The sequence below is a fragment of the Eubalaena glacialis genome, chromosome 8 (genome assembly GCF_028564815.1).
Source record: "Eubalaena glacialis isolate mEubGla1 chromosome 8, mEubGla1.1.hap2.+ XY, whole genome shotgun sequence".
NCBI classification, from domain to species: Eukaryota; Metazoa; Chordata; class Mammalia; order Artiodactyla; family Balaenidae; genus Eubalaena; species Eubalaena glacialis.
In genome coordinates, this window is record NC_083723.1 from 72,191,320 (window position 1) to 72,208,002 (window position 16,683).

A 16,683-nucleotide genomic window follows, 5' to 3' on the forward strand; every position below is an offset into this window, starting at 1 on the left:
TCCCCAGACAAACAGTCTTGGGCAAAGTATTACTAAATATTGTAGAACCCAACAATATAAAATGGAGGAGACTGGCTCCAAAGGGACATGAAAACACTTTGGAGGTGATGGAAATGTTTTAAATCTTGATTGTGGCGTTGGTTTCATACATGCAAACATTTGTTAAAATTCACTAAATTTTGCACTTATAATTAGGGAATGTAAATTTCATGTAAATTACACCTCAATAAGGATGATTACAAGCAAACAACAAAAAACCTGACCATATGTTAAGTCACAAAACAAACTTTTGAAATTCTGAAAAACTGGTATCATAAAGATCACTTTCTTTTGTATATTCATTTAGATTAGAAATGGATAACAAATAATGAAAAGAACTGTGTGGTTTGAAACAAACAAACAAAAAAACAGACTCAACTATCTTGTAATTCTCTCCTTTCTATTCACCACCATACCATCTAACTAAATTTCACCTGTGTTTACAATTAACTCTGCCTACTCTGTGCCTGTGTAGCTGAACTTAATTGAGGAGAAAAATAAAAAACCAAGCTGACTGGTCTCATTTTAAATTCACAACCACTACCCTTGAAATGAGCCATTAGTGATACTGGGTGATTCTACTCAATTTCCCTTGTTTTTTCCATTTCTTATTCCTCCTCTTAGCCCTTTGTTTTCTTGTTTTCTCCTTAAAGCTCCAACATCTTCTCTTCCTTTCTCATTCTCAGGTGCCGACTTTGCTTTTTATTTTACTGAGAAAACAGAAGCAATCAGAAAAGAACTTCCACAGTCTCCAAATACTGCATCTGAAAATATACCTGAATCATGAGTCAAATATTCTTACCTTCCTTCTTGTTTTAATGGATTAAACTACCATGCTCCTATCTAATGGCAGCTTTTCAGGGGATTGCATCTCTTCTCATCTACTCAAGGACATTGCTCCAGCAACTGTTCCTCTCTCTCTTTAATCAGCTATTTTTTTCCCTTTCTCCTCAATCACTTCTATTAGCATAGAAATACGATGTGATATCCTTCATCTTAAACAAAAACAAACCAGCAACAACAAAAATCCACTACTTGACTCCCGACATCACCCTTTAGCTACCACTGTACTTCTCTCCTCCTCTTTCAAGTAAGACTCAAAATAATTCCTCATTCTTCTTCACTCTCTCTCAAATCCAATGTAATCAGTTTGTCTTTACCATCCCATCAAATGTGTTCTTGTGAAAGTCACCAATGATTTCACATTGTAAAATCCAATGATTTATTTGCACTTCTAATCTTTCTTGACTTACCAGAAACATCTGACACAGTTTAATACATTCTCTTCTTGATACACTTTTATTATTGGCTTCTGTGATGCAATCTTTTGTCCTTTCCATATTTAATTTACCACTCCTTCTTCACCTCCTTTGTTCTTCCTCATTTCTCTGACCTCTAAAGATCGGCACTGGGCTTCCCTGGTGGCACAGTGGTTAAGAATCCGCCTGCCAATGCAGGGGACACAGGTACGAGCCCTGGTCCGGGAAGATCCCACATGCCGTGAAGCAACTAAGCTCGTGCACTGTAACTACTGAGCCTGTGCTCTAAAGCCCGTGCTCTGCAACAAGAGAAGCCACCGCAACAAGAAGCCCGCGCACCGCAACGAAGAGTAGCCCCCCACTCACTGCAACTAGAGAAAGCCCGTGCACAGCAACGAAGACCCAATGCAGCCAAAAAGAAATAATTAAAAAAAAAAAAAAAAGAAAAGCATTAAACATTGGCATTCTCTAGGCTCAGTTCCCAGGCCCCTGCTCTATTTACACTCACTATATTAATATTTTTCAATATTTTTCACTGCAACCATGGTAAACATACACATACAACAACAATAAAAAAACATTTTATATTGTGACCCAAAGCATACATAGGTACTTGTGTGTATATGTTTTATATAATTGAACTTTTCCATTAATATTAAAATCCTGGTCCCAAACCAATAAATTGATTTCATGACTTAAAAAGAAATTATATCTCACAGCTTGAAAAACACTAGATACTAACTAGATACTAACTACTGTATTTACATGTCTAGTTTTATCTTAGTTCCTGAACTCTAGATTTATATATCCAATCACTTCCTTAACACTTATATTTACACATTTAATAAGTGTTTTGCATTTAACGGGAAAGCTGAATCCTTAAGTCACCCACTCCTCTCCAAAAACTACTCCTTTGCGTTCCTTTTCATCCTACATCCAACACGTAAGTAAACAGTAACTCCATTCTTCCATTTGCTTAGGTCAAATTACCTGTAGTATTATCTTCCCTTGAAGGGCAAGTCCTTGCCCCTCTTTCCCTGTATTTCTTCTTCTTGTATCTAGTTACATCTGCTGAGGAGATAAATCTGTACCAGGACTTCACAGTATTTCTCCAAATGGAACCCATGAATACAGAGGTGGCAGGACTGAATCAAACCATCCTCCAACTCGGCAAAGCTGGCAGTTGGGCAGGTGACCTTCACACTCTTGCCAGTTCTCCCTGGACACCTCTTGAAGACATCCACTGGAGAACTGTGGACTTTTTCTTTTGCATCCCACTTTCTTAAAAGGTGCTCAATCTGTTATCTTCACAATTCACTCTCTCACTTCCATCTGTATTCTCCCCTAATGTCACTTCAGAAGTGAGGCCTTCTGTGATTACCCTATATAAAATAACACCATCTCACTCCCCATGGAATTTCCTGGTCCTATTACCCTGGTTCATTTTTTTCTTCATAGTATTTACTACCATCTGTATATTGTCTATTTGCACCAACTAGAATGTAAGGTCTATAGGAGTAATGATTTCATCTCTTTTTCCTCTGTTATACTCTAGCATTCAGAATACTGCCTGGCAGTGAAATGTTAATGAATGTCTATTTTTTCAGTAGTACATATCCAAATCACAGGCTGAATCTAATGTTATCTATGTTGGGAATCACTACTTCTACTGGCTTCTTCATATACCCTGTGCTTTGAAAACAATGTTTCTGTCTTTTTCTAATATTGTATGTGAGGGTTATAGGGTAGAGCATAATCCCATCTGTACTGGTGACTAATATAAACCATCTATACTATTCCAGGATCAAGCTGGGCCATCAAAGTCTCTTGGATCACAGTACCTTGGCTGCCTTTGGAACAGTTTTCACTGACCTGTACTTTGGTAATCTGCTATCAGCTTGGATAAATGATGCTTCACAAAACACATTTATATCATCACCATTATCATAGTAGTAAGACTACTTTAAAAATGTCACTTATGAGTCTTTACTATCTTCTAGGTGCCTTATATTTATTAGTTCATTGAATCTTCACAAGAATTACTATTATTTCTATTATTCTCCTCTGTTAACATAGAGGGAGCTGAGATTGAAAACTTAAGTAACTTTCCTAAGATCACAAATCTAGTAAAGCAGAAGAACAAGAATCTAAAGCATGGTAAATCCTATACCAAACCTCATGTTCTTAACTACTATACTATGATGCTCTGCTATAAACATTTCACTTGAGAAATTTATGTAAAAGGTAAGTACAAAAGAAAACCTGCAAGTCTCTAAAAGAAGTAGATAGTGAGAGCTATATAAAAGGGATGGTGCCTCACTTTTTACTGTGAACTAAATATTCAATTCAGATATAGAAGTGAGTAGATCTTTATGGCCCACATACTTCCTTGAGTCTTGACCTCCTCATCTAATTTATGTTTAACCTAATTCCTTATGCATTTCCTGTAAATTCTGTCACTCCTTCCACTTTAAAATGCATATACTCCACTACGATTGTTACATTGGAACAGTTTAAATATTATAAAAAACAAGCAGACAAACTCAGAATTCAACTGTTCCAAAATAAGAACCCAATTAGGTATAAGTATTTTAAAAGAGAATACAGAGACAAAAGAAATGGAGTCATAATGGTATACTAGGTGATATGCTTGGTGTTCAGGAGATTACAAGAATAGCTCTGGGCATAGCAGCCAAGAGCATCTACAGTCATTAACATCACAGTAACTTCTCTGGGAGGAGGTAGGCAAAGGTAATACATAAAAGACCAAGCACTTTTCTCATTTCCTACCATATCCCCCACCTTTAAGGAAGGCCGAACTCCTTCCTATGGTACTACTCACAAGGTAACAAATTTATAACTCTGAAAAGTTTCTAATTGCTATTCTACATCAAGAGAAGAAAGCGTTTCTTAAAGAAAAATTCACAGAACATTCCATTCAAAGGCAATTGTGGTTAATACCAGTATCTGACAACTTAAATGAGCTATGTATAAAATTTACAACAAAGAATAAAGTGCATTACCACCAATAAAACATATCTTTTTTGAAGGCTAAAGGGGAATACAGACCACAATAGCCTTCCAAATAAACTATAAACTTACCTTAGCTACTTCTTCTTCTAATCGTTCTTGGTACTGTTTTTCCAGCAACTTAACCATATTTGTTTCCTGTTTCACTCCAAATTCACCAGAAAACTAAATTAAAAATCAAAATATGACACACTTATTTACACTAATTATACACCACTTATTTTTAAACTTCTACTCTCAAATATCTTCAAAAGATTACTATTTTTTAGAAAGCTTCTGAAAAATTTTAATAAATTTCTGCTCCCTTAATTAAAAACAATAATTCTAGTGTACAATTCTACTAAATAATTATACTTACTATTGTGAACTTAACAAAGATGCAAAGTGAGAAATATATTTACAATTACTAACACACAGTTCTAGAGTGGGGAAAAGATACTTCTTAAATATAATTAATAAGATGTGCATGTATTTAATTTTAAGTAATGTTAACAGTGGCTATCTTTGCTGACATTATAAACAAATTTCTTTTCTTCTTGGTACTTATTAATAGTATCCAGTTTTCTACAAATACAAATTACTTTTATAAACAGAAAAAAAACAGAATGGTTATTTAAATGTAAACATGTTCTTGGCAAGAAAGTACTTCTTTATTTACCAATTATCTGAATGTCATCCAAACAGATATTCCATGTGGGATGAATGTGGAAGAATTGAGAATGTGGCCAATGTCTCTCTTCTATATCCAGAATGAGAGAGGGCAATGATCTTTTTCTGTAGGACTTAAGAACTAAAAATTTTCTGAGTGAAGATCAGGGTTTTACAGTTTTGTTTGAGAAAAGTGGCCACAAATTGGGAATATATACAGTGCTGAGGAGAGGCAAAAGGTGGTTTAGCTGATGAGATATACTGTAAAAGATGAGGGGCTTTTCTATAGCATATGGCCTGTGCTGAAGAAAGCCTCATCCAATGTCCCAGCCCTAGCATACTGAATTTTGGGAATTCCTAAATACTATTCTAGAGACAGCCTAGTTCAACTCCCCATGGTAGGAAGGAAAGCTGTTTCTCTTTTCCGAAACTAATTTGTTATAAAGTTCAGGGCACTGAAACTAATTTGTAATACACCCCATGTTATATAAAACAAGACAAATTTTAAACTAGAACATATTTAGGGGGAAAAAAACACCTCTCAATTTCAACTTTCTTGTGTTTTTCCTATGCTATGAAAGTACATCAAATTTCTTCACGTATATATTCTTCTGGGTCTTTTATATAAGGTATTATCCTCATATTTACTATACTTAATTCTTAGCAACTATTTATTGGATAATTATTAAACCACAGACAAAAATGACAGTAACAAAAATAAAATCAGTGTACATAACAGTTTAAAGATATAATACCTCTGTTGCACCATCAATGTTCTGTTTTATACAACTTCCAGGGTATACTGTTTTCTGTACATCAGATTCAGTAATTACCATTGAATCAATGGAAAAGCTAAAAATAAATAAAAGAGGATGAAAGAATTAGCGTTGTGTGTAAATTTTACTGTTAGTCCAAATTTACAGCATGCATAAAATGTGTATTGGGCCAATGGAAACAAGAATGACAGGTCAAGAGTTACAGGTATTGTAACTTAAGTCATATTTTTGACTGATTAAAAATAAAGCAGCAGAATTAAATGACAGAATATTTTAACAGATTATCCCTGAATTTTATGCCATTGTATAAAGTCTACTACAAAAGCATGACATGGAGCTGTTTGTAAGTATTAACATTTTTTAAAAGTTACCTATGCTATTATTGAGTAAAAAAGTTTATAAAATCTCATTTTTATTAAAAATTTACACACACACACACACACACACACAAAGTCTGAAAGAATACACATCAAAAGTAACACTGATGGGCTTCCCTGGTGGCGCAGTGGTTAAGAATCCGCCTGCCAACGTAGGGGACACAGGTTCAATCCCTGGTCCAGGAGGATCCCACATGCTGCGGAGCAGCTATGCCCATGCGCCACAACTACTGAGCCTGCGCTCTAGAGCCAGCAAGCCACAACTACTGAGCCCACGTGTCAAAACTACTGAAGCCCACGTGCCTAGAGCCCATGCTCCACAACAAGAGAAGCCACCGCAATGAGGAGCCCGCGCACCACAACAAAGAGTAGCCCCCGCTTGCTGCAACTAGAGAAAGCCTGCGCGCTGCAACGAAGAAGCAACACAGCCAAATAAATAAATAAATAAATAAATAAGACCTTCATTAAAAAAAAAAGTAACACTGATTACCTCTAGTGGAATAGGTGGGCAGTGACAATGAGAAAGATTCTTAATTTACACATAACCACTTCTGGAATTTTGTTTTTAATCTATTTATGTATCTTTTGGTATTCATGTCCTTATTCTAGATTGTACTGTATTTGGTCATTTCCAAATGTTCACTCTTACAAATAAAGCTATGGTGTAAATCCTCATAAATATATCTTTGCACACATCTGTAGATGTTTCTACATAAAAAAATCCTATAATTGTTAACATTTAAAATTTTAATATAATGCCATATTTGAAAAACTTACATTAATTTAACTCCATAACAGTACCATTTAAGTATTTTCTCAAAACTTCAACAACACAGAGTCATAACAGTCTTAAAACTTTCTTAGAACATGTATGTCTTTATTTTTGAGATTACACATTCTTTCAAATGCTACTGGTCGTGAAAGTTTCTTCTGTTGTGACTTGCCTATACATCTTCTATATTCATGTTACATGATCGTAAAAACTCATTTTTCTTGTCTTTATTCTCTGCCCTTTCCTGGTTCTTCTTTCTTATCATTTTGTCTGTTTCCTCATAGTTTCTTGCATACACTATTATGATCCTTTTGTTTCATGTCTTCTTATTTTCATAGCCCATGGAAAATCCTCCTGATTATTTATCCAGCTATAAAGACCCAAACTTCAAAAAAAAAAAATGCTGCTTAGTCCACAAGGACTTCAATTCTGTAATTTTATAGCATTTGAAAGTGTTTATCCCAAATTCAAAAAAATAGTCTGGCTAAAACCAAATTCACTGTTCCCATCTTACAAATTAAGGTCCTACCCTCCACCTGTCTGATTTCTCTGTTTATATTAATACATCATAAACCTCCATATTCTCTAGCTCAAACAACACAGGTCATCTTTCCTCTGCTTTGCTCCCAAGATTCCTTCTATTTCAATGTCTCATAGTCAACCCTTCATTTCCATTCCCCCTGGAGCCACTCCAAAAAACATCATTGCAGAAATGTGAAGTGATGGGCACTGAAAAATGCCACAAAGACATGGGTTTACGTACCAGCGCTTTGGCTGTATCGTCATGTTATATTCCTCAATCATTACTTTAAAAAAATTACTGTTTTGTGAATAAGTATTATTTCAATGATTGGATTGAAGTCCCCTGAGGTAAAGGACCACTTTATACACATCTAAAGTTTCCTCCATGACATCTAGCCAAGTCTCTTCCCAGTCATGGTTTCTTTTAATCCTCACGATCTCAAGGAAGTTTTTATTCCCTAATATTACTTAGACATGTTTATATATCAGCCCAAGACCACATAGCCAGTCAAAGGTCAAATCAGGAGTCAAATGTAGGTCTGTCTGACTCTAAAGCTCATGGTTGTTACAATTCCATACTATATCGCCAAGAGGTTTCTAGTATGACATCACCAAATATTTGTTAAATGAATGACAATTATTTTTCTTAAACTAGTTCAAGTCTATCTTAGGAGAACAGTATAATCTTTATTCAAAAAGTGCTATAGTTGTGTCCAAATATGTGATGACATTTAACAAGAAATAACTTTAAATACACGTTCATAGGAGTGAACATGGCAGTCAATAAGCCTCATTTTTGCGGGGCGGGAGAAAACTAATGGTTTTAGTTGAAAGGTATTGTTAATACATTTCCAGTGATTATTAGAGAAACTCTAAAAAAGCATGATGAGCTGGCAAAAGCCCAAGTGCAAGAACAGCAAAGTAGGTCTACACTTCCAGAAAACTTCCTTTTCTTCATGCTTTGGAGAGAAAACATCACTAATTAAAGGAAGGAACTTGAAATACTGTAAGTGATTATTAGAGAGTTCTTGCTATATACCTATTTTCTTTCTTAGCAAAAAACCTAAAGTAATAGTTTCCAAATATCAATCTATGGACTGCCTGCATCAGAATTATTTTGTTACAAATACAAATGACCAGAATCCATCTCAAAGCTACTGAATCTAACTCTTCAAATGTAAAATCCAGTAACTGTAATTTCAATAATAACAATGAAAAAATAATGATTTCAAACAATAATAATTTCAAAAACCTCCAATGTTTTTAATGAATGGTAAAATTTGGGAACCACTGACCTCAAATTAAATGGAAGCTTTGTAAGGCTGTGCTAATGCTGGATAAACAATTCCAAAGCCTACATACAGACCCTGAATAAAAGATGGAGAAACAGAATGCTTCCGAAGAAGTGTGAAAATTCAGTATTTTGTCTCCAAAAAAAACCAGAACAAAACAAAAAAACCCCCTTGTCTTTAGGTTCCAATAACAAGTGCCTATAGAGACATCAGTCTTAGAGCAGCAGAGCCAGTCAAAGTTAGGTTAAATCTCTGAGGACTTTATAGAGCTAGTTAAATACTACAGCACACTTCCCTACTAAATTATAAACTGTTCATTCATTTAACACGTATTTATTGAGCACCTACTATGCACAGGGAATTATTATAGGGTTTGGGATACAGTGAATAAACAAACAAAAATCCCCTTACAAAGCTTGAACTCCTTCACAGGGGACAGATAACAAAAACAAATAAATAAACCTCCCCTCCAAATATAATATAGACTTGTTTTTATTTTATATAGATATATAGTTTTATATATATAAAACAGTTAATATAGAAAAATGAAGCAGGAAATTCATATACAGAGTTATAAGGGATGATTTTAATTTCAATAGGGTGATCAGGATAGGCCTCATGAGAACATGACATTTGAGTAAAGACCCAAAGGAGGTAAGTGTGTTGGGCATGGAAATACCTAGAGAAATATCATTCCAGGTAGAGGAACAGCAATGAAAGAGAAATTCATAAGGCAGGAGCATACTGACGGTTTGAGTATCTCGAGGAGATTATATGGCTTTACAATAGTAAGTGACAAGCAAGTCTGCAGGAGATAAATTCAGAGATAACAGGGACCCATTATATAGGTCCTAGTAAGGCACAGTAAGGACAGATGAGCACTAGAATAGCATGATTTGTCTTAAATTTTAAAAGCAAAGTTTTAGAACTGTGTTGAGAACAAACTTTAGGGAAGAGTTAGAGTAGAAGCAAGGAGATCTATTGTTGCAGTAATCCAAGTGAGACATGATGATGGCAGGGACCAGGGGATGAGAAGTGGTACAGTTTAGATTTATTTTGGAAGTAGAGATAACAGGATTTCTTGATAGACTGGAAGTGAGGTTTGAAAGAGGAGTCACCAGAGATGGAGTTAGATGGCTGCAGAGGAGCAAATTTTGAGGGGAAGATCCAGTTGTATTTTGGACATGGTGAATCTGAGCATTAGACAACCAAGTGGAGAAAGTCCAGTATGACTGGAATGATCATATCTTATATTCTTTGTGTATTCCCCATATCAAAGTAGCAAAGACTGGGAACACAATAAACAACAAGTAACATGCACACCGCCTGATTTAACTTAGGATATTCATAACAACAAGCATCTTTATAAAATAAAGGTGTAAGTAAAATTCCTATTATAAAATGTATTTGGTTTACATTAACATTTACTTCACACATTTCAGAGATGAAGAATTATCTCCTGTTCTTATTTCTTGGCAATGCTATAGCCCATCTCTTTCAAGCAAATTTGCTTAAGTTACACTTTTTTCTTAAAACAACCATACTATGATTGTTACTAAGCTACAAATACTACTGAATGAAATTATAAGTAGATGGATACCTTGGCTGAACTGTAAACTCATTAACAGCTTGTAGCCTTTCCTGCAAAGAATGAATCTCTGCCCCATAGTTTTCTTCAGTTTCTTTCAGTTGCTGCTGCAAAGAGGATACGAGGTTTTCTAATTCTTGAACTTGTCCTTCAAGTTGTTTAATTTTTTCGGTATCTTGCAGAGCAGATAACTTGCTTTTATGACAAACATCTGAGTTACATGAATGGAAGAAAATGCACATTTCAATACAAATTTCTTAGTGAAATACCACAATCACTGTTTTGAATGTGCAGAGAATATTAATTCTTCTTTGAAAAATGGTTTTTAGTAGTAATAACTCAGGTATCAATTTAAACTCATTTAGACTGATAACAAGAAAACATGAATAGTGTAATTCAAGATCATTTCTTCTATCTTCATGGCTGCAGTACCCCTAAAACTACCAATTTTATGTCTTTAAATTGAAGATAATTTATAACCAGAGAATGTAAGAAGTGGGAAGACATGAGTAGTCTAAATCTTTCGTTTTAAGGATGAGAAAACTGAGACCAAAAAGGGTTACAGTGAAATGCCCAACGCACTAAGCTGTCTCAAATTTTAAAGTAAAAAATCAAATTACTGAACATTTGGTATAAAAACACCACATTATGGTATATAATCAAAATTTACCAGTGTCTTGAAAATTTGTCATCTGAGGATGGGTTGATAAAAAGTCTGTTTCCTCTTTTGGTAGGTTTTCTTCTGCAAATTCAAGTTTCACATCACCTGTCTGCTGTCCTTGAATCTATTGAAAATAACAGAAGAAAAGCAGTGACATAAATATATGACCCAGGATTGTGAAAACTATATAAAAGCAACTTTACCTTTAAAATGTTTTTTCCAAAATCACCTAAAATTGTGACATTCTAATACAAATACTTTCCCTTCCAAGTTATTCCACGCTCTCTTTTGACACAGTGACTCACATCCCATTCCCTTCACAGCACTGATATTATATTAGTAAACATAATGTTCTTTCATAACCAGAAGGAATTTCATTTTACTATAAAAATAGAAGCTGCACAGAATTTTGGTATAAAGTTCATAATAACATTTAAAGTATGACTTGATCTCTGAAATTTCAACTCATACACAGTAAATTTTATATTATCAATACTTAATAACATACCTGTTATTAATCTCTGGATATAACCTACATACAACCAGGTAACTGACAAATGTATGCTGTTCTTTATACAAAAGGAAGGAAAAGAGCAAAACCAGATAAACCTCAGCTTATTTCCTTAACTATTAAAACTAGGCAGCAATATGTCAGATGTGTGTGTATTAATTTAGTCATTCCTCAAATATTTAATAATCAGTCTACTATGTGGCCAGTATTGTGACAAGGGAGAGTAAGAATATAAAAAGAGTAAAAAAAAAAAAAAAAGGTATATCTGCCCTCACAGAATTCATCAACTAATTGGGGAAGTAAAATCAAACAATTAGAGAAGCATTAAACTATAATGTTTGACTAAAGGGCAATAACAGAAGAAAGACTGATGTGGGTCTGAGTAATTATGGAAGAAGTCAAATTTGATTTGGGCCTCCATCATTTTGGGCAATGATTAGGAAAGTTTACATGGAAGAAAGAATAAGAGCATTTGTGAAAGAATGACCTGCTATAAGTAGTGAAGACAATGATCTTGAGGGATGGGGGAAATTGCACTAGATAAATAAGACAGGTATAAAGAGCACCGTAAAAGCAAGGGATGAGTTTGGACTTGCTATACTAGATGAACAAAGGATACTGTAGAAGGAGGTGAGCAACAGGATAAACGCTATTTCCCATGAAGGCTATTTCAGTTGGTACTACTCTTACCATGTCCTCTACCCCACTCCTACCCGCGGTGTACATTTCAACCAAGGATCTTGCCTCCTACTTCCTAGAAAAAATAAAGCCCATCAGGTAAATACTTCAGTTTACAGCTCAACCTTTCTATATTGTCACTTAATTCATTAAGCAAACATATAGTAACCTTTACCATGTGCTAAACAAAGCACCGTGCTAAGAAGAGGAAATGAAAATAAAGAGAAGACTTCCTGATTCTGAAGGGTTTAGTGGGGTTTAGTCTAGTGGAAAAGGCAGAAGAGTAAACAATTATAATAACATGAAAAGTAATGTAATACAAATGAACCTTTGTACAAGGAGCTATGGAACAGGAAAGAAAGGAAGGTAATCAAGTATTTAAAATAATGGAGAAAGGTAAGTGCAAAAAAATTAAAAGTACAGATATTAAGAGAATGGAGGAAGAAATTTCTAGTCTAGGAGGATAGGTAAAGAAGATGACACAAAGGGTAATCTGGGACGAAGTGAGAGAGTGGCATGGACATATATACACTACCAAACGTACTGGCTAGTGGGAAGCCCCCTCATAGCACAGGGAGATCAGCTCGGTGCTTTGTGACCACCTAGAGGGGTGGGATAGGGAGGGTGGGAGGGAGATGTAAGAGGGAGGAGATATGGGGATATATGCATATGTATAGTTGATTCACTTTGTTATAAAGCAGAAATTAACACACCATTGTAAAGCAATTATACTCCAATAAAGATGTTTAAAGAAAAAAAAAAGGTGACACAAAAGAAATAACATTTGAACCAACTGGAATTATAAGTAGGAATACACTAAGCAAATCGGAGGGGGAAGGGCAGTGTTAGACAGAAAGAACAGCATGCAAAAAAGCCCCAGGGGTCTGAAAGATATGGGTGCATTTTGGAAACTCTAAGTATTTCAATATGGCTAAAATGAGGAAGAGGATTAGTAGATGAGGCTAACAGGTTAAGCAGTGATGTACTGCCAACTGACTCATCCCAACCAACCTCTGGGATGCCTCTACAGTTGTAGCCAACTTGCTGGGATAAAATGTGAAATTCACTTTTTTATCTATTGTGCAGAAAAGAGTTAACACAGAAGTTGTGAGATTTCTATCTCTTTAAAAAGGCCTGCTTACAAGTCTGGCCCTTGGCTGGCATCTGGAAACTTAGCTGGTAAACGGTTCTCTACACTAATATAAAAGTTTCCCTAAATTGTAAGAGAGTCCCATGCCTGGACTGTACAAGCAATATGGTTTATGCTGAACACATGCTTTCTTTCTGGAAGTCTGAATTTGGTATGTTCTGGCAGAGGATGGCTATCTGACTGACACCTGATAAAAAAAAACTACGGTTTCCTAGGCTTAGGTGAGCTTCCTTAGTAGTCAAAACTTAGCACGTATCGTCACAACTGCAAGAGGAATGAAGTGTGTCTTCCTGTGACTCCACTAGGAGAGAATTTTAGAAGTTTGTGCCTATTTCCTCCAGACTTTGCCCCATGCTCCTTTTCAAACCTTTATGGGGCTGATTTTGCTCTGTATCCTTTTGCTGTAATAAATCTTAGCCTTGAGTACAACTATTATGTTGAATCCTGTGAGTTCTTCTGGTGAACCACTGAACTGAGGAGTGGTCTTAGGGACCCTCAGCACACCCATACTCTACCTTATTATACAGACACGTAAGGTGTAAGTTTCACTGATACAGGGAATGAAAAAAATAATGAGTTGTCTTGGTCTTGTTCCTCTCCTTTTACTTCCACATCAACTGACTACCAAATTCTTTAGGTCCTTCCTTAAAATATCTTATGAATCGTCCCTTCATATTTCCTACCTCCCACTGCCACCAGATTAATCTCCCTAAAAGTTCAACTTCATGATGTCTAGACCATGATCACAAATCTCCAACAGCTTTTTTTTTTTTTTTTAATTTTTTTAAAAAATTAATTTATTTTTATTTTTGTCTGTGTTGGGTCTTCGTTTCTGTGTGAGGGCTTTCTCTAGCTGCGGCGAGTGGGGGCCACTCTTCATCGCAGTGCGCGGGCCTCTCGCTATCGCAGCCTCTCTTGTAGCGGAGCACAGGCTCCAGACGCGCAGGCTCAGTAGTTGTGGCTCACGGGCCCAGTTGCTCCACGGCATGTGGGATCTTCCCAGACCAGGGCTCGAACCCATGTCCCCTGCATTGGCAGGCAGATTCTCAACCACTGCGCCACCAGGGAAGCCCCTCCAACAGCTTTTTAATGTCCACAAAATTGTCACCTAGCATTCAAAGTTTGGTACAGTCTAACCTCTCTAATCTTAAAGTCCATTACTCTCCGAGCAATATGTCCCTAATATATCGCACTTACACCTCCAAGACTTTGATTATATCACCTCTTCCACCTGGAATGCTATTCCCCTTCCCCTTCCTTACCTAAACCTACACATCTTTCATGGTCCAATTCAAGTCCCACTTCCTCCAAGAATTCTTCCTTAATTATTTGCACCTATACTCATCTACATATTTGCCTAATTCCAAAAGTACTTGGCTTTTATTTTATTTTTTATTTTTTTGGCTGCACCTTGCAGCACGTGGATTGGAGTTCCACGACCAGGGATCGAACCCATGCCCCTTACAGTGGAAGCATGGAGTCTTAACCACTGGACCGTCAGGGAAGTCCCAAAAGTACTTCGCTTTTGAACACTAATTAAATGTTGCCTTGGATAACTATTTTATATACATATACACACATCATATTTCTTGAATTAGCCTATGAAGTCCATCAATTTATAAATTCCTTCCGTCTAGTGACTATTTACACTGTATACTGCTTTATTCCCAGTACACAGTACAACCTAGCATATAATTAGCAAATAAAAATTACTGGCTGAATAAGTGAATGAGAACAAGGTATACATCTTTCATTTCTTTTGTACTCCCTTCAGAGTATATTTCAGTATGATGTGAGATCAGGGGTTAGGGGAGAGAATTGTCTAGGATGATATGATCCTCAAGTTTCTGGTTGAATGTCACTCTTCAAAACTGAGAAGGGAGAGAAGCTGGTTTAAGGGGAAAAAATTAATAAATTCAGTTTCAATGTTAATTGAGACATACATAAAGGATACTCAAGTAGAGATATCCAATTAGATATACAACTCTGCAGCTCAGGAGTAAGAACTGACTAGACACAGAGATCTGGAAGCCATGGAAGTGAATGAAGGCAGCATACAGCATAATTAGCAGATCAAGCGCAGATTCTTGGTGACTATAAATGGGTGGGCAAAACCCACAATGAAGGCTTAAAAAGCCACAGAATTGAAGTCACAGAAGCTAAGGGAAGAAAATATCCTAAGAAAGTAGCTAATACTACAAAATAAAAAAATAACAGAATTAAAAAGAAAACTAGTCAAGATACACTGAGCATGTGTTTATACCTAGTTGCAAAGTAGAAGTTTGACTTTAATTCTAGGCTACAGAAGTATTCTTTTGGGTACCAAACAGTTTTTCTTGTTTTTTTTTCCCTCCTAATTGTTTGCCAATTAGGAAAAAAAAAAAAAAAAAAAACCTTTTTATTTTTAATACTTCCCAACACTTAAAAAAGCAAAAGACCTCACATAAAATTGATAAACTGAAGGAATAAACAACACTGGGACCCGTTCCTACGTGACAACGACATGTGAAGCTGAGCAGTCTCTGCCCCCTTTAGATGAGGTATGTTTTCTCCAGGTTTCACTTTTCCAGCTTTCACTTGGCCTTCTTCATTTACTTTATGAGCTAAGCTCACGTAGGCATTTATGTTCATGATCTCTGACATGTATCTCTCCTCCCTCCCCATGACTCAAAATCATAATGAATCTTTAAAAGGTATAAATCCATAATAAACCAAAAAATAAAAGAGACTAAGAAAGTCTCTTTCTCTTTTTTTTAGTCTCTTTCTCTTTTTTTCAAGAGAAAAGGGGTGGCAGAATACTGATTAAGCAGGGTGGAGGAAGCAGCAGCCTAAAGCACACATGAAGGGAGCCACAGTTATAGGAGACAGTTAGCTCACCTAGTAGAACCCTAGAAAGGCCCCAGGCTCAGAGAGAAATCAATGACAGGTAGAGATCAGAAAACAAATACATTGACCTTTAACTAATCACAGTACAGCCCTTTCTGCTGATTCAGTCAGGAAGAAGCCTGGTAGCAGGTAAAAGTTTTTCTCAAAGCAAACTGAAAGAAGTGTCTGGGGAGAACTAAGGAAGCAAGTGTGGGTGTTTGTGTTCCAGAGTGGCCTCCCACATTCTGGCACTGGGGAAGGGAGGTTTGTGTCTCACCAAAGGAAACTGTTCCCCACTCACTGTCCTGAAAGGAAAGAGGCAAAATGACAAACATCACTGTAGTAACTTGTTTACTGTAAGCCCTCCTACACTATTTAATAGTTTCAACTATGTGCTGCCATAAGGAAAAGCAACATATTTTTATTTTTATTTTCTTAATGCTATTCTTGTCTGCTTACATTCTTTTTATGTATGTATGTATGTATGGCTGTGTTGGGTCTTCGTTTCTGTGCGA

At 36.0% G+C, this 16,683-nt stretch overlaps 1 protein-coding gene across 7 annotated transcripts in view; it reads right to left on the reverse strand.

The window, feature by feature from the left end:
- Nucleotides 1-16,683, reverse strand: part of AKAP9 (A-kinase anchoring protein 9) — a 152,008-nt gene that overhangs the window by 78,967 nt on the left and 56,358 nt on the right. For all 7 annotated transcript variants that reach the window (XM_061198577.1, XM_061198576.1, XM_061198575.1 and 4 more), the window contains 4 exons: nt 10,974-11,088; nt 10,316-10,514; nt 5,732-5,828; nt 4,401-4,493 (listed from right to left, as the gene is read on the reverse strand). In XM_061198577.1, the coding sequence (XP_061054560.1) occupies nt 4,401-4,493; nt 5,732-5,828; nt 10,316-10,514; nt 10,974-11,088 (504 nt within the window). The remainder of the gene's footprint in view (nt 1-4,400; nt 4,494-5,731; nt 5,829-10,315; nt 10,515-10,973; nt 11,089-16,683) is intronic.